General features: G+C 43.8%; 1 protein-coding gene across 1 annotated transcript in view; it reads left to right on the top strand.

Annotated features, from left to right (window-relative positions):
* Positions 1-14,638: 14,638 nt before the first annotated feature.
* The window catches only part of Trpv6 (transient receptor potential cation channel subfamily V member 6), a 15,744-nt gene continuing 12,190 nt past the window's right edge, over positions 14,639-18,192 (top strand). Inside the window, exon 1 of the mRNA XM_021190568.1 lies at positions 14,639-15,054. Within this exon, the coding sequence (XP_021046227.1) occupies positions 14,927-15,054 (128 nt within the window). The 5' untranslated portion in view covers positions 14,639-14,926. The remainder of the gene's footprint in view (positions 15,055-18,192) is intronic.

Here is an 18,192-nt window from a genome sequence, read left to right as displayed (position 1 = left end):
TTATTGCATATGCTAGCAAGATTTTGTTGACAGGTCCCTGATATAACTCTCTCTTCTGGGGCTATGCCAGTGCCTGGCAAATACAGAAGTGGATGCTCATAGTCATCTATTGGATGGAACACAGGCCCCCAATGTAGGAGCTAGTACTCAAGGAGCTAAAGGGGTCTGCAACCCTATAGGAGGAACAACAATATTAACTAACCAGTACCCCTCAGATCTTGTATCTCTAGTTGCATATGTAGCAGAGGGTGGCCTAGTTGGTAATCAATGGGAGGAGAGGCCCTTGGTTCTGTGAAGGCTCTATGCCCCAGTACAGGGGAATGCCAGGCTCAGGAAGCTGGAGTAGGTGGATTGAGGAACAGGGCAGTGGGAGGGTATAAGGGACTTTCAGAGAGGAAACTAGGAAAGGTGATAACATTTGAAATGTAAATGAAGAAAATATCTAATTAAAAAAACAAAAAAAAAAAAAAAAAACATAGGCTCCTGTTTTTATCCTGAGACTGCTATACTCTACACACCCTTCTCTCATCACCCCAGCCAGAGAGTCAAACATGCTGTTACTATTGGAAAAGTAAAGGAATCAGTAAGATTTGGAAAATTTTAGACAGTTGCATTCTAATTCACATATTCAATGATGTATGCCCTAAAGACTACCATAAAAATCTACACAGACCTTTGGTGGTATAGAACATAACAGGGCTGAGTCATGATTAAGTTTTATTTTCTTTCATAGTGGAAGCACTTCCATCTTATATATAGTTAAACTTCATCTGTGTTCTAGACTGTCCAAGATCCACCTCCCTCTGCATTTTCAGATACCAGTGATGTGCCTATTGTTGCCTCTTCTGGCCTTTCTTAGTTGTGTCAACTTTAAACACTCTCCTTCAAGTCCACTCCTTTCGACAACTGCCCCATCACTTTTATTCCCCGATCAATGCCAAACATCTTAGGAGTTGATTCTACTATCTACTGGCTTCCTCTGATTTCTCAGCCATTTGTGATTTGATCTAGTCTTCTCTATTCTACAGATTCCACTCTTGTTATCTCCCTGAAAGTAAACCTGCTCAGTTATCTTAGGCTTTTGTTAAACTCTATAGATTACAAAAGAATATTCAACACTCTTCACGTTCCTACCAGTCTGGCTGATTTTGTTTTACCACAACTTATAATAATTTTGGTCTACAGGGCTTTTTGTTTCTTACTACCTCACATACTGCCATAGATCACCACATGTAAGCTCATGATTTTGGAGGGTCTATCTTCATCTCACATCTGTCTTCTGAACTCCAGACACGATCAACTTAGATATTCCTCTATTAGACTTGTTCTACCTGAATGTTTTATAGGCATCTCAAGCTCAATGCTCCTTCATCATCAAACCAGCTTCTCTCCAGTATTCTCAACCCTGTGAAGTGTCAGAGTAACAGGCGAGATTCCCCAAACCACAGTTCTGAGAATTATCCTTAAGGCTCTGTCTCAGCCCTCATATCCAGCATTTTCAAGACCCATGGATAGACAGCAAATGACTTTTTTGTTAAAGTAAACTAATTCTAATGAAGTACCAACAAATGAAACTTTCTGCCACTGCCTTAGTTCCTTATATACTTCCTCTAGTGATATTTCTAATAAAAATTTGTTATGTGTGCTTCCCAAGATATCTTCAGTATGACAAAGAACTTGTATCTATACTTTTCTCTTAAGAATATCGAAGTATAGTATATTTGAAAAGTAATTCTTTTTATCATTAGATATATTATGAATACTACTTCATATCATTGTAACATTAGAAAATATCCTTCCTAAGTCACGTGTAAAGGGGTACACCTATAGTCCCAAAACTCAGGAGACAATGGCAGAGACAGTGGGAATATGTATTCAAAGTTACCCTGAGCAACAAAGTGAGACCCTGTTTCAAAAATTAATTAAAAAAAATGAAAACTTGTTTTCAACTCGTTAAACTGTTGCCATTACTAAAATAGGCCACCAACACCTTACTTCTGCATGACAGGATCATACTCTTGCTTGCTCTGTTTGCATGTGATTTTGGTCAACTCAAGTCCCTAGTGTACACTATATCCAAAATTCCTTTGTGAAATGTAACAATGTAACCCGTGCTACAAAGAATGGTCTGTGGTAAAGCAGCTCCTTGTTTGAACTTTCGCAGCTTCTATTGGCATCTCTCTCCTTTCTAATGTAATTCATCCAATGAATTATTTTTAGTTCCTGAATGGTACTTCTTCCTTTTGACAGGACTCTACAGATGTTCTTACTCTTGGCATCCATTCTCCTTCAACTTTTAAAAAGCAGGCGTGTGTACGTGTGTGTGTGTGTGTGTGTGTGTGTGTGTTTGTGTGTGTGTGTGTGTGTGTGTGTGTGTATCTAATCCCTTACCTGCAAGGGAAATTAGAACAATTAAAACACATCCATTTTGTTTCCTGATCACTTATATTTTCTCTTGGACTTTATTACACTTATTTAATATCTATTTTTCTTATTAGACTATAAGTGGCACAGGGAAAAAATTCATTTTATTCACTATTGTATTCTCAGGACCTTGTACAATTTATGGTACTATGCATTACAAAATAAATATTCATTAACTGAATCTATGGATAATTGACCTGTTTTAAGTTCTCCTGCACCCCACCCCCACATACATGAACTAGTTTTGTTTAGTTTTTTTTTTCCTTACCTCTTGCCTTTGAGTGAAGTTATAACAAAAATACACATATCAAGAATGGAATATCCTGAATGGCTTTTAAAAATGAGGAACTTACTAGTGGTCATTTTGTTGTTCACTTAAACGTACTTCTCTGTGAGTATGTGCACATGATTAAGAGAGGAAGAACAGAGGAGGAAGAGGAAAGAACAGCAGAACTAGAGGATTTACAGGAAAGGAGAAAGGAAAAAGAAGAAAGGTGCGGGATATTAGTCAGAAGAATCCCACAGCAAGTCTCTGGATGGAACTTTTGGAACCTACACATGTGTGATGATACTCTCTGTGAGAAGCATTTGGTTGAGCTACTAGCTTCCAAGTCCATTCTTAAGGGCCCAAGAGGAGGAGAGAAAATACAAAAGGACATCTGGTAAGGCTCTGCAGATGTAGCAAGTGCCCATGACCTGAAGGGTCAGATGTTTTTGAACTACCTGCTTTATGGGCTCTTTAGACAGCAGTGGAGGTGGAGGAGGTGCAAGTGCAAGGTGGAGTGAAAGATACCCTGCTGTCCCAGTATGGCCTCTCCTGCCCTGCCCCCTTTCTGGTTCCTTCTGAGAGAGTGCAGGAAATGCTTGCTCTTGCATGTCCTGCAGGCCAGAGGCAAGGGAGGGATGAAAATATTTTGTTCCTACAGGTGTCCCTCAACTTAAGAAGGTGCTCCCTCTCAGGTGTTTGCAAATTATGTTATTGATTTGACAAGACTCTGATGAGGAGGGTAAGCTGCCCCTGGAGAATGGCTCTGTCTCCAGTCTTTGGAGAAAAGGCTAAGGATCAGAGTACCACCAGTGGGGTTGGCATGCTTCAAGAGATGCACGATAAAATATGACACCACCAGTGGGGCTGGCATGCTTCAAGAGATGCACGATAAAATATGACAGACTAGAATTGAGAGATACAAATATAAAATGAGGGAGAAATATGGAAGGGGGAGGTGGTTTAATAAGACCTCAGAGTAGAGTGGGCTTGTTGTAGACCATGGGCAGAAAAGAAACTGGAGAAAAAAGCCAAGCATTGGGCCTTTATCCCTTCTAGTAACACTTTGAAAAGCTGAGAAAACACTCTGCTGGAGGGGCTGTGAATTATTTACCTCTTTGTTACAGGCATGCTTGTTTCTTAAGGGGTAATGAAGGAAAGGTGAAAATCGATCCAAGGAAAGAAACACTTGGACCCGGTAAAGTAGTCCCCCTGGTGGGAGAGGTTTGGGCCATGTGGCCCATTCTCTCTGCTTGGCATAGCAGCCAGTCAGGAGTCACCTGGGGAAGGACTAGACGCACCTTCTTTACTCTTCTTGTACATCTTCTTTGTCATCCCAAGATTGAGGAGGTGGCAATTAGAGCCAATTGGGCCTGAGGGTGCAGAGGCTTATGCAAGGCTGAGCTGCAGCTGGAAATAGAATGTGAGTCTGCTTCTTCTCAAGCAGTGCCAAGTAGAAGGCTTCTGCTTAGAGATTCCTGCAGATGAATATTATCCAATTGAACTGCCCTCAATCCCTGCCTTCTGAGGCCAGACTCCTGAAACCTTCCTCACCCAGCTAGAAAGTCAACTATGAGACTGACACAATGTTTTCATTACAGCATCATGACTCCATCTCCTAGTTCCACTGTGGATTGCTCTGGTCAGTGACCACTGTAGGTTCTAGACATAGGTGAAGTGAGCTCAAGAAGCAATTGCTTCCTTCCTTGTTCTTATAGAGTCCGATATAGAGCTGGGTCCTTCAGGAATCATATACTCAGGACTAGACTTAATTCCAAACCCTCGTTCTGCTAATGGGATTAAGTGAGGGAACTTGGACAGAAGTCAGTGATCATCTTGATTTCTGGCTTGTCAACCTGGCACAGTTGTGATGACAAAACAGCAGCATGCATGTGAAAGCATGCAGGTTAAGATTATATGATGCAAGGTGGCACTGTAATGTCTTGGCCTGGGCCTGGCTCTGTCTGTTCTCGTTCCCTCTGTTTTTCTTCAGCACCCAGTTGCCTCCTAATTCAGGACTAAGGAATAAGAATAATGCAACATCAAAGAAATATCAAGGAAATGTTCTTGGTTGTGTCCTTCAAAGCCTTTCTTGAGATCTAGGGTCAAAAACTATAACCCCCAGTGCATGATCAGCTCCTCTTCCTTAGGGACTCCTTAGACTCCATCCTTCTCCTAGGCTTTCATTTTCCCTCCTCTCTGCCCATATAAAACAATTTCAGAGAAGGCCACTGTAAAGGAGGGCTATTTGTTCTTTTCCTTTCATGAAACTCTCAGTACTCCCTTCTTCTTTCATAGAAAAAACTGAGTCCTTGAACCATAGCCCCAGAGGTCAAGGATTACATTTTATCACTCTGTCATAGGTCCATAGAGGTACCTGTGATGGGATAGCTCACATCAGAAAAGATGGCAGTAGCTGGAGACACAGGTGGCTTTACTACAGGCACCCCGCCCTCCTCATCCCATCTGCTGCACCCTGCTCACCTCAAGACAATAAATCTTTCAGGAGCAGATGGCCAGACACTTCTTTGTATGTGGGTTGTGGATTGATCAACACGCCCAAATCCCATGGTCACCTCTCCCTGTTAGTTTTGCCATATTCTGGTCTCTTCTGTCTACACTGACCTAACTTTAACCTGGAAAGTAAATATACATACTAAATGATTTGCAAGTCCTGTGGCACAGTTTGTTTTTCACAAAATGGAGTTCAACATTCATTATGCCAAGGGCACTAATGGAGCAAAGTAAGAATACACTGTGGTTTGGCCTCTTCCTTCCTTGGAGGATTTAATGTGGAAGAAACAGGTAAAGGTAGGAAGGCCATTTGTGCTGTAGCTCGCTGTGCACACTGAGAAGAGAGATGAAACACATAATCACCAATCTAGACTTATGGAACACGATGGAACTGTCTGGAAAGTGTGGAAAGGAGATAGCAAAGCATTTGGGCCACACTTCAGTGAATCAGCTGGTGATTAAAAGGTAGACTACTTTGGGGCAGCAGTTCTCAATCTGTGGGTCACTATCACTTTGGAGGGAATGAATAACCCTTTTACAGATCCTCAAAAACAGAGATACTTACATTACAGCTTATCACAGTAGCAAAATTACAGATATGAAGTAGAAATGAAAATAATCATTGAGGGTCACCACAACATGAGGAACGATATGAAGTGGTCACAGCATTAGGAAGCTTGAGAACCACTGACTTAAGATATCCTCTTGAGTTTGGACAGGGCTGATCTGGTTAGAAGAGCCTATCAGGGAAATATTATACTTACTTAAGCTAAGAATTTCTCCTCTACCTATGGTCATATTTAATCGTCATATTTGAAAACTCCTCAGGATGGATGAGGTAAGACATATACAATGAATGTTAGAGAAACTTACCTGTATAGGTGATAACAATCAACGTTTGGATATGTTCACCTCTGAAACGGAACGGGACTTCCATTTCATAGAAGTTAACCTAGTCTCCAAAAGGGCTCTAGGACAGAAAATAGTCTCCAAAGACTAAGGTATCAAACAAAATGGGTTATTTATTAGTGTATATTTAATAGTGGCCAGGTGTCCTGTACACCTGTCATGTCTAATTCCCACAAGCCTATAAGTTAGCTGTTATTATACTCATTCACAAACAGGTAATGAAAGGCCAAAGAAAGGTGAGTTTCTTGCCAAAGGTGAAGTGACTATTGCTGTGCTCTGTTTGTGGACAAGGAAGTTGAGTTTCAGACAGGTGGACAATTTGCTCAAGATCACCCAAGCAGAAATGAGCCAAATCTGACTTTACAACTCAAATGTTTTTGGCCTCAAAGCCAGTGTTTCCATTGTAAGCTATGCAGCTTGAGATAAAGCTATCTCTTAAGACTCTTCATTTTCAAATACTCTCATCCAAGCAACGTTGACCACGTCAGTGCTTTGCATTCCTACCGCACTTTATAGTATATAAACTCTTTTCATGTCCATTATCACCTTTAATCCTAACAACAGCCCTATAAAGTTAACAGGGCAGGATGAATGTTCCTCTTTACAGACAAGGAAGTCAATTCTCAGGCTGTCCAGTTGAGGTCATAGGCCTGAGTAGTTCAGAGCAGGAAGATAATCCAGGGCTTATGGACGCCTGGAAAGACTTATCTCCCTCATTCATATGGACAGGTGGAGAACCAACCCACCTATGTGGGACACTACCTTCTTGTCATATTCTGAAATCCAGTGACACTTTGAAGTGATGCCAAGCTTGGGGCTACTTGCGTATCTCTCAATATGCCTTAGGAGAATGTCCTCCATATGTCAGATGCCCTTGGTCACAAACTCACACAGTGGTGGTTTCAGTGCTCTCACTGGTAGTCCTGTGTTCTGATGGATCCCTTGTGCACTCTGATCTGTGGACCAGGACTTATGGCCCAGCCTAGATAGCTGCATACCTTGGAGACAGAAAAAGGAAAGGGAGCAAAGGAAGGCAAATGGGATCCATGTGCGGGAATTGTCTCCCAGTGACAGCATGAGGCACTGTGCAAGTAGATCCCTATCAGGAGGCCATTACATACTTCACTCAGTTCACATCCATTCATCTCATACTCTGGTCCAAGGTCCCAGAGCTCCATGCATGTTCTAGTACACCTATGCTGAATAAGCACCGGTGGCATGTTCAGACATTCACATCTGAGTACATAGAGAATCTATATATGGGACAGTCCCTTGTCCCTTGTCCTGGAATTGTGCCTAGTGGCAGGGAGGGGACAGACGGGCAGGATTTGCAGAATAACTAAGACCTCCCCCCACACCCTGCCTTCTCTCTATTTCCTGTTATTTTAGTGACTGGCCAGGGACCTCACATTCTCTGCCTAGGTAGACCAAGAATTGCCCAACAGCTACCCAGAGAATGTGCTGTTTGGCTTCAGGCCCTGTCTTGTTCCTAGCTGGGTCACCTTTTCTTGGCCCCCTTGGCTGCTGCCTCTTCACTTTCCTCTCGGTCTCTTACCACACCCTGCTCAGCTATCTACCACAGAGTCTCTCTAGGCCTTGTGCCCCATCTTGGTGCTACTTTGTGTTTTGGAACATCCTCCCAATGGAGTCCAGCTTCCCTTATATCACAGGTTGAGCTGTAATCCCCTACCTGTGAGAAATAGGGACTTGCACCTTGATTCCAGGGCTCAGAATCTTCCCCTAACCTCACATACGCCTCCAGCCCCTAGAACATTTCCTCTTGCTCTGTGATATTTGTTCCCCATCCCTCCACTTAGACTAGTATCATTAAAAAGAAGAAGTAACTTCTGCCCACAGTTTTCCTCATGTCTATGCACATTAAGCAATGCCCCACTTTAACAAGTCTGGCATTTTGCTTAGTTTTATGACAGAGGTGACGGGGTGTTTTGGTGAGAGCTTGTGTTGAATAAATAGAATTTAAAAGAGTTCTTATCACCGGCTGCCCTTTCACTGAGTTTCTTGGGGTGGAGAAAGAAAAAGAATAAGAGCAGGTGGGAGCAAATCGGGGGGAAAGATCAGTGACAAAATGTGCTTTTGAAAGGCTCTGACTGGAATCAAATACACCCTTTCCAAAGTGGTGGTGGGGTGGTGGTGGGGGTTGAGCAGCCACAAAGAAATTCAGGACCATTGCCTGAGGCCTAAACAATACTTTTTCTTCTAGACTCCTAGTACCTCATCCACATCTCCAAATCTTTGGCTATGTAAACAGATAATTCATGAATAATAGAAACAGATTGTAGATGTGAACCTAGAATTCAGACGTTGCCCTGTAACAGTAAGTCTGCTTACTCTTGTTTGACCAGAGGGGCTACACACCTTGCTCCCTCCCTATTTTGCTTTATGGAATTCTATGAATGGACAAGATTGGAAATCATTACACTTCTGCTACCCCAAGCTAGAAGATAATCAGAAGCTTGTTTGCCCTGATTTACCCTGTGGCTTTCTCTTTTGTCTCCCTCTCTCGTGGAGCACCTGCCAGTGTCATTTATATAGAGACATGTAGACTTGACCAGAGAAGGTAAGATCAATTTCTAAGAAGCTCCTCCAGGTGACAATGTCTTCATTCCAGCTTGGGGAAGTTGAGGGGAAGAATAAAAATACAAATCAGGAACTAGTTTTACAAATCAGTGACTAGTCAAAAGTCAAGCTTCTGACAGCGTTGAAGCTGGATCACAGCTGCCACAACTAAAACTCAATTGTTCTCTCTGCTTTTCTCTTCTAGAAAACCAACCCACCTTAACAACCCACCTTTGCTGCCTAGTTTGGCAGAGCTCATTGACTTCAAGTGCTGTGTACACTTCTTCAGTCTTCCTTCTCCTTGGTTCTGCAGACAAAGAGATGCAGAACAGTGAGTGAGACGAAGAGGACTGAGGTTCTGTTTTGGAAGGAAGATGACCTCTTGGTTGGTAGGGAAGAGAGCCAAAGAAGGAAACAACAGAGTCAAAACAGGGCTGGGGAAAACCAGGTCCAGAGGACTGCAGCTCACCCAGGGGCAGGCTGTGGACTTTGACACCTTGTTTTACACATCATATCTCCAGGGGGCCCCTGCTGGGGCCTAAGTGACATGGAGCCTGGTGCTGAGTGAGTGAGGTCAGAGCTTGTGGGGTCCCTAGGATTCACGAGCTTCCTCTAAAGTAACAAATTCTCACACAAACCCATAATAGACATCACCAAGTTCCTCAGGAAACAAAGCTCAGACCCTCCCCAGATGTCTTCTGAGTTGGATTCTGAGGAACATGGATTCTGACTCATTGACTGGGTTAGGCAGGCACCATCATCAGCCCGAGCATTCTCAAAGTGGAGCAAGTCTACAGCCATTGCACCGGAATGAGTGTACCCAAGCTCATCGAGGAGGAGCCAAACAGTCTGCCACTAGTAGTGTGGCCAGGAAGGTAGCAGAGTCAAATCAAGGAAGTCAACACAGGAAAAAGGACGATAGGAGGGTAGATGGTCCCATTCATATACTCATATATGACCTGGGTGAGTCCTGCAAAGCCTGGGGCACGGTAGATTTTGAAATATACAGATTAGTCATAGGGCACCAAAAAACAGACATGGGCACACTTACACAGTGCCCCATGCCAAAAACAAAACAAAACCAACCAACCAAACAACAACAACAAAACCAAAAAACCAAAAACATTGCTCCAACACACTGATACATTTTCACACAGAGTATTCGTCAACTATTTTTTAAAAATGTGCATACTTCTCGGGAAGAAGAAGTAGCTTCCTGGAACTGCTCACCATGGCCTCTGCCTCTCCAGGGGCCAGTAGTCAGCACCGTGGCCTTTCAAGCATCCTCCTTTTGACCCTTGTCTAGAACTCTCCAAAGAAACACGGGGTGTGAAACTCCAGAGGGCTTCTCATGTTGTAAAGCTCCGTGGGGCCTGCACAGGACTCAGCAGGAAATGATCACAGCGTTCATTTACTGTGGGGCAAATTAATGGAGCTACAACAGCAGTTGACAGGAGGAAGAGAAGGGGAACAAAGGCACATTTGGGGGAAAGGTGTACAAAAGCTCTGCAAGGAATTAGACCTCCTGACCTGTGAAAACTGAAGTGTCTTTATGTACACACGAAACTGCACCTGACTCCTATTTCTTCAGAATCACAGGATGTTTGAGTTGAAAAGGACCTTGAAGAGTTTCGGCACAAACTGTCTTTTAGTCACAGACAGGGTCACAACAAAGCTAGCATGAGAGCCCAGTTTGCCAGCCTCCTAATCAGACATTGTGGCCACTGGGTGGTGGTGGTGGCGGTGGTGTGTATGTGTGTGTGTGTGTGTGTGTGTGTGTGTGTGTGTGGTATGTGCCCGTTCACCTGCTAACCTGTCAAGCTCTTCCACTGGCTTTATGAGTTGGCACTCAGGGCTTTTGAACCCAGTGACTGGAACAAACTCCACTCTCAGTGAGCACTAGTTCCGACCTCTCTCTACTCCCTGTCCTGCCCTACCTTCATCCCTAAAGACCCCACTATCTGCCAGCCATCAGCAGGCCAGATCTTCTGCTGACCAAACTGACTACAGACATTTTCCTGGAGGGCCCAAAATAAGAAGCATGGGCAGAGAGAGTGACTAGAAAGAGAGAGAAGAACAACTGGAGAGGACTATGAAGCCAGAAATACAGAGTTCTGCAGAGACTACAAAGAGCTTTAGATGTGGATACACATGCCCACATACCATACATGTGCAACACACACATGTGAGCTATCTACTACATATACATATAACACAACACATACATACTCAATAAACACATACACATATAAGGATATTTGCATACAAACCACAGATTACATAATAGTAAAAGTACATTTATGTATGCCAACTGTACCACATACACATGTACATACTACATATAATAAACATACATGCAACATATGCCAAATGCTTACATGCCCTAAAAACACATCATAGCTACAACATATACATATTAACAAGCATATGCTAAATACATACATAGCACATAATACTGCATACCCCACACATATATACACTGCACGTATTACAGATTCTGCATGCTATACACACCACACCCAAACATACTATGCACCACCTCCATATACATTTCATTCAACTTATGTGTACACTTCACAAACTATGACATATACAACACACATACACAGAAGCACACATTGTACACTACATATATATCATATCATATATACAAAGCAATTTTTGCCTACCCACTAGCCAAGTATAAAACACATACACACTTTATACTTTATCAGTGGCTTTCAATGAAAGCTGATTTCGCCTCTTGAAGATGTTGGCAAAGGGAGACTATTGTCACTTAGGAACTAGAGATTCAGAAGTTGCTAAGCATTGAAAGATGCATGCATCAGGTCCTAAAGGGAAACAAATTATTCCAGTATGCAACCATACCAAATGCAGAATCTGGCATTTCAGGCCCATTCTCACATTAAAACCCAGATAGACACCTATAATATTATTAACATCTCTCGCTCCACTTCATGTGACCCCCTAGAGGAGGCTACTAATATTTTGATGCCCCATCACTCCAGATTACAATGGGAGTGGAGGTTAAGCTCAAAGCGAAAAGAAACAGATAGAATAAACTGCTCCTGTGCAACGCCTTGGCCTATTCTAGACTCGTCGTCTGCTGACCACAGTAGAGGAAGCTAAATCACAGGCTCTGTGTCACAAGTCTCCTCAGGCTTGTCATCGGGGGAAACAGACTTAGAAATAGTGAGATTACAAGTTTTACAACTTGAGGCCAAACCCTGTGACAGCCTGTGTGTGCCCCTCACTTAAACACAGACAGCATGCAACATGAGAACATCCCTTGGCTCTAGGCGGCCAAACTAACTCCTCTCTCTCGGTGGTGGCATGGGGACAAAGCTACTGTGATCTTCAGATGCTTTCTGTCCCTTCAGAACCAGAAGTCCAGGAGGTATAGGGGGACATACCTGTAAACTACAGGACTGGAAGGGCCTGGTGGGGGTGCCAGTATCAGACCTTGGATAAAGATATCAGTCTACAGCCTCATCCTGCCCTAAGAACATGATGTGGGCTACAAAAAGAGAGAATTTTGATGTCCAAATTTGTGACTGTCAAGTCACCCCAATTGTATCTCTACTCATTTTGATACTATTATCAATGTCCCATCTGTAGCACTACCCATCCAACAACAAAGCCAAGTGAAGGAAGCTAAGAAAAAGAGGAAAGATATTAGAAAATTACTTCTTCCTTCTGACTGTCTATCATTTCACTCCACAGCATGCTAGAAGCCTGGCTGTGTTATCCACTCTCCCACTGGTGACTAAACTGGGGTCCTTTCCTGGAGCTGAAGAGGACAGAGAAGGTGGAGTTGGACAGCATCAGACAAACACTTGGCTTAATGGGCACAAAGGTCCTGGGTTCAAGGTTTGGATTCTAGCCTTCCAACCACCCAGCTCGAACTCACTGACCCTAGGTGGGTGGGGAAGGCAGCTAATCGAAGTGCATTGTTTGCTCAGGGCTGTATGGGCTGGCCTTAGGCCCAAGAGCAGGAATGCAAGTAGCTTTCCTTTTGAAGGTGGCCTTTCCATACCCCACCCACACAGATACCTTACTTTTGCTCCCAAGAATCCCCACCACACACACATGCTTGAGTTTGGTCATTCATGCAAACTTAGTCCCACACAATACATATGGCACACCCCACCAAGCAAACACATACTACATCATGCATACCACACCTAGATACTAAACACATACATACAACATACAATTATTACATGCATATTAAGCATAAAACATACACACGTACTTCATGTACCACGTACATTACATGAAAAGCACATATTCCATGGATGTATCATTCATTCAACATGCAATACATACAATGCCAACAAACATAAAATATATACATTGGATATCCTACATATACATACATAAGACCCCCATACAGTATCATAGTCAACACGAAGCTTGCACACAAGAAGCACCACAAACAGATCAAAGGCATATATAAAATACACATACCATATGTCAAACACATGTTGTATGCACAATATAGCACCCAGAGCACAGGCATACCACAAACACATGCATACATAAGACACTAACTGTAATTTGAGTGCACGCACACACACACACACACACACACACACACACACACACACACACTTCTCTTATTGAGCCTTCCTGGTCTTTGAATCAGACAGAGAAAACAAGCGAAGCTGGAGAGTGACATACAGACACCTGTGACTTCAACAGCCAGCTGCCATCACAGATAATTGAGCCCCCTGGGAGGCAGAAAAAATTTGAATAAGGCAGAGGTTCTTTGGCTTCTTCAGTGTAAGGCAAATAAGCCAGATTTATCTGCAGGTTGTCCCCTGCTGCAGTCCGCTGCTGCTGCTGCTGCTGCTGCTGCTGCTGCTGCTGCTGCTGCTGCTGCTGCTGCTGCTGGCTACCCGGGATGTGGAATTCTTAACTCTACAGAAATCATTTTGCTCATTAGAGTGAGTGCACAGAAAAGCTTGAACAAAGCAGACTACAGAGTACTGGGTGAGTTTGGGCTTCACTTCTCACTTCTCGGACCTCGAAGATTCACTTTAGCACTTGCAACCTCTGTTATCTTCATGGCCAAAATATGAATAATAACTGCCTTATAGGTTCCACGTGAGTTTGTGGAGACACAATTGTAGCGCCTAGTGCCAGTGGCAATGACCCAATGTCTTTATGGGGAAGTTGCTAGATAAAGTGCTCTAGAACATATAAAATGTTTATACTTATTGAAAAAAAAATGATTTAAGCATTCTTATAGCTTTTATTTCCAGACAAAGTTTCCCTGTGTAGCCCAGGCTGCCCTCCAACTTTCCATTTTCTGCCTCTACATGTACAGGGCTGGAATTACAGGTTGGTGCCACCTGACTGGGACCAGTCTGGGTCTTATTTGGTAACTCACATACCACTAGAAAAACCTGGATCTTCCACCACTAGATTTTATACCCTGACTCACTCATTTGGGGATGGATAGTACATCTTTAAATGGTGGTAACATTTAATAAATGTGAGACAACCCACAGCCAAAGAGAAAAGGGTCTCTCAGAGACTATCCTGGGTTTATAATGCCTAAAATACTTACATGTACTTACTGTTTGGTACTTTACAGAAACCAGTGCCAACTCAAAGTGGGTGAGATTTTTGCTATTTATATATTTGTTCAGGGCCAGGTGAAACATTTAACCCTGAGAGTCAAGAGAACTTAAAACCCAGGACTTCGGTAAAAACAGACAGAAGTTTCTCCATCCTGCAATGAGCCTGACCTGTCCAGGCCTTCCTAGAAAAAGGTCACTGGGTATCCCAAAGTCCAGGGGCCAGCTCTTTAATCTCTTTGAAGACCTAAGGACAGAGAAAGAGTTCCAGGGTGGAGAGAGTTGCAGCTGACGCATGGGCTCGGTAGGCAGGACTTTGGGGCCTGTCTCTTTAAATCTCAGGTAATTTGGGAGGAGGGAGGGAGTGCCCACACAGCTCCTGCTCACTCCCAACAGGAGCTCCAGAGACACAAGCCCAGCAGATTTCCAGCTCAGCCAAGAGGAACAAAACAGGAACCCTCTTCAGACTCCTAGGGCAGCCACCAGAAGCCTCACCAGCTCCACAGGTGAAGGAGGAGACAGAAGACAGGAGACGGGACCTCTACAGAGAGAGGGCAGGCCGGCTCTTGGGGGTGCCAATGTGGCCCCAGGGTCGAGCCCAGTTGGGGTCTGGCATCAGCCTCAGCCCCCCAAGGAACCAGCCTTCCACCCCATGGGGTGGTCCCTGCCCAAGGAGAAGGGGTTAATACTCTGCCTATGGAACAAGTTCTGCAGATGGTTCCACCGACAAGAGTCCTGGGCTCAGAGCAGAGACGAGCAGAACCTGCTGCAGCAGAAGAGGTAAGTTTGCCATCTGTTTCTGCGTCTTCTACCTCTGCAGCAGCAGGGCTTACACCCCACCCCTCCCAGCTTGCTTGAGTCTTCTCTTAGCACCTGTCTGGACAGTCTGCGCCCCTTGTTAGCACTTTCTCCTGAGCCTTGGCCTGTGAGGCTAGCTGGCCAGAATGTCAGGTGGGAGGTTGCCTGGGCACAGCTGTTAGTTTCCTTTAAGGTCCCATTCATTCCTGCAGGATTCCTATGAGTACCTCCCCAGTAGCCAGGCATCTCACTTCCCTCTTGTAAGCCCTCTCCCCAAAAGGTGATGGTGTCAGCTTAATATCTTATGTATCTGTACTCCATGCTCCTACAGCAGACAATAACAGAAACACATTTTACATAGAAGCATGCATGTGGAAATGAATGAGTGATTGAATAAATAAATTAGTAAGAAAAGATGGCAAAAAATATGAAAATACATATCATTCCTGTACATTTGTCTCAGCTACTTGAGTTTAAAGACCCAACAATGCTCAGTTGCAGCCTGGAGTGTCTTCCTCTCTATTCATGGGTTGGCATGGACTCTCGGCTCAATGCCAAAGATGCTCACCATGCTATCTTTCAGGCTAGGGGGACTGGGATAGAGTCTGGGGTTTAAGCCCTTAGAAAATCTCCTATTTTTACTCTATCTGCTAAAAGTAGACTTCCCTCTATTCACTTGGTAGCCACTCCTGACTCATGGCATCTTAGAGTTGTCTTTGAGAGTAGGAAAATGGATGATCCACTGGATCTTGGGCCCAACCAACCTGTGAGCACTCTTCTCTCTGACATTGCCATTGGGTTTCCCTACCCATTTGGTGACATGCTAAAAGGAAGTCCTGCTTTTGTGGCCTCCCTCCAAGGCAATTCAGTGACAGATAGCATGTGTGTTCACAGAGGAAAGGCAGAAGTTTTGGTCTTCAGGTTTTTCTCCATCTCTGAATGCAGGGCTTGTCTTAGCTTGGCCTCAAGGCTGCCTGGGATTTCCTATGCTTTTGATTAAACATTCCCTGCTGGGATGTGCCCCTTCTTGGAGCTGTGGTTTTCCTGTCTCTCATGGCAGCCACCCACCTTTCTCCCCCCAGGCCTGGGAGAGTTGGGGGTAGGGCACATGTCTGGCTGATGACATCTTAGGACAATAGAATGGCATTGTTGTTAGAGAATAATTCCTCATTGGTTTCACTTCTCCTCTTCCCACTCTCAGGACCCTGTCACTGGGGGCATCAGACACAGACTGCAGAAAGTCCATGGGCTTTGAAAGGTGCAGGTGAGGTTCTGACATCTCATATGCAGGAAGAACAAAGTAAAGGAGTTGGGCGTGAGCAGGCAGCCTGGTTAAGCATATGCTATTGGCACCCATCTAATCTGCATCCATTTCTTCCTTCCGTTTGATGGACCTCCTCTGCAGTATTAGGCTAGGAAGGCCTATTGCCATCAGTAATAGGATTCTGCCTCCCCACCCCAACACATCTGTTTCCAGAGGTTCTTAACTCTCCTTTTCCCAGACAGTTGGTGTCTATGGTAGTGGCCTTGTTTGGATGGTACTTCCCAGAAGGAACTGAAATTTCCTAGGAGTTTCTTGGCCTGAGAGATCAGCTATGCACAAGGAAGACATGGCAGAAATTAGACAAGCCAGGGTGGGGGCACTTAAATGAGCACCATTATCCAGTATAAAGTCAAACGTGGGCTTTGGAGGGAAGGGGATTCTGTCATCCCCATAAAGGCATGTTAGAGCTCAAGAGAGGGGGCCCAAAGAGAAATTCTAGGAATAGGACCAGGTAGGATTTCACAGAGGATGGTCTCACCAGAAGACAAAGCTTTTTTTAAGAACTCTGTAAGATGAGGAGAGGGAAGTCAGCCTTTCTCTGTGTGATACACTTCTCTTGGGGCTTAATCATGCAGCTCCCTAGTTTAATCCCATATTAACTGAATTCTCAACTCTTTCTCATTTCTACCGAGCTATTTCTTCTAGCCTAAAGTTTCTCATTTCTGCGTATCCAATGCATTAAACATCGATTGAGCATAACTCGTACTCCATTAGGTTCGTGGGAAATTAATCTGATATAGTTCTTGCTTCTCAAGGAGCCTGTGTTCTGATGAGCAAAGTGTACCAAAGTGCATGTTGTCCCTACATATCTTCAGATTAAATCAAGCTCAGAGGAAAATACCAAGACAACAAAGTTATTTTGCTGCTTACATGTGCTATATTGATAGGTTCATGGCAGTTACATCAATACTTTACGTGTGCAGCATTTTTTTTTTCTGTCATCATTCCTAAACAATGTGGTACAACAGCAACTGATAGAGCATGTATATCCCATTAGGCATTATTGGTTACCTAGAGATTGTTTAAAGTACACAGGTTGAAGTCACAGAAGTGGTACATGCCTGTGCTCACAGTACTTAGAATACTGAAACAGGGGATTGAAAACCTCAAGGCAAGTCTAGATAACATAGTAAAAACCTGCCTCCAAAAATCTAAACGTTAATAATCAAGATGAATATTGTGGCTTTTACTTGTAATAAGGACTTGGGAGACTGAGGCAAGAGTGTTGCCACAAGTTTACCATGAACTACACAGTGAGTTCCAGGCCAGCCTGGGCCACAGAGTATAGTCATAATCTTAAAGTGCATTATGAATGTATAAACTACGTGCAAATATTATATCACTGTATGGAGGGGACTTGAGTTTGTATGATGTATGGTAGAGAGTGGGATCTTCTAGAACCATTGTCCTACAGATTCTGGAAGAATAATCATACTTAGGCTAAAGGTGAGCATGGGTGAAGGTCATGCAAAGGTTTAAACAAGGGTTGAGGGAGTACAGAAAGAAACTGTCCAATCTGGTATCTGATTTCTGATCGTGTGGGGTGTGCTGAGAACTTCACGGAGGCTGCCCAACCTGACTTCCCACCCCTACAGTGCTGGCATTTTCAGTTCTGGGAAGACTGGGAGTCATGCTTGAGTTGGGTTCCATAGATACCTGTATAAATAATATATATGAAGTAAAGTTTCTGTGCAGGCTAAGCTCTGACAGTCTTCTGTAGGCCTCAGTTCTTGCCTTGCTAAACACATACACACACACACACACACACACACACACACACACACACACACACACAC

The sequence above is a fragment of the Mus pahari genome, chromosome 2 (assembly GCF_900095145.1).
Source record: "Mus pahari chromosome 2, PAHARI_EIJ_v1.1, whole genome shotgun sequence".
In the NCBI taxonomy this organism is placed as follows: domain Eukaryota; kingdom Metazoa; phylum Chordata; class Mammalia; order Rodentia; family Muridae; genus Mus; species Mus pahari.
The sequence above is the reverse complement of the archived record's forward strand: the minus strand, read 5'-3'. Positions and strand labels throughout refer to the sequence as shown.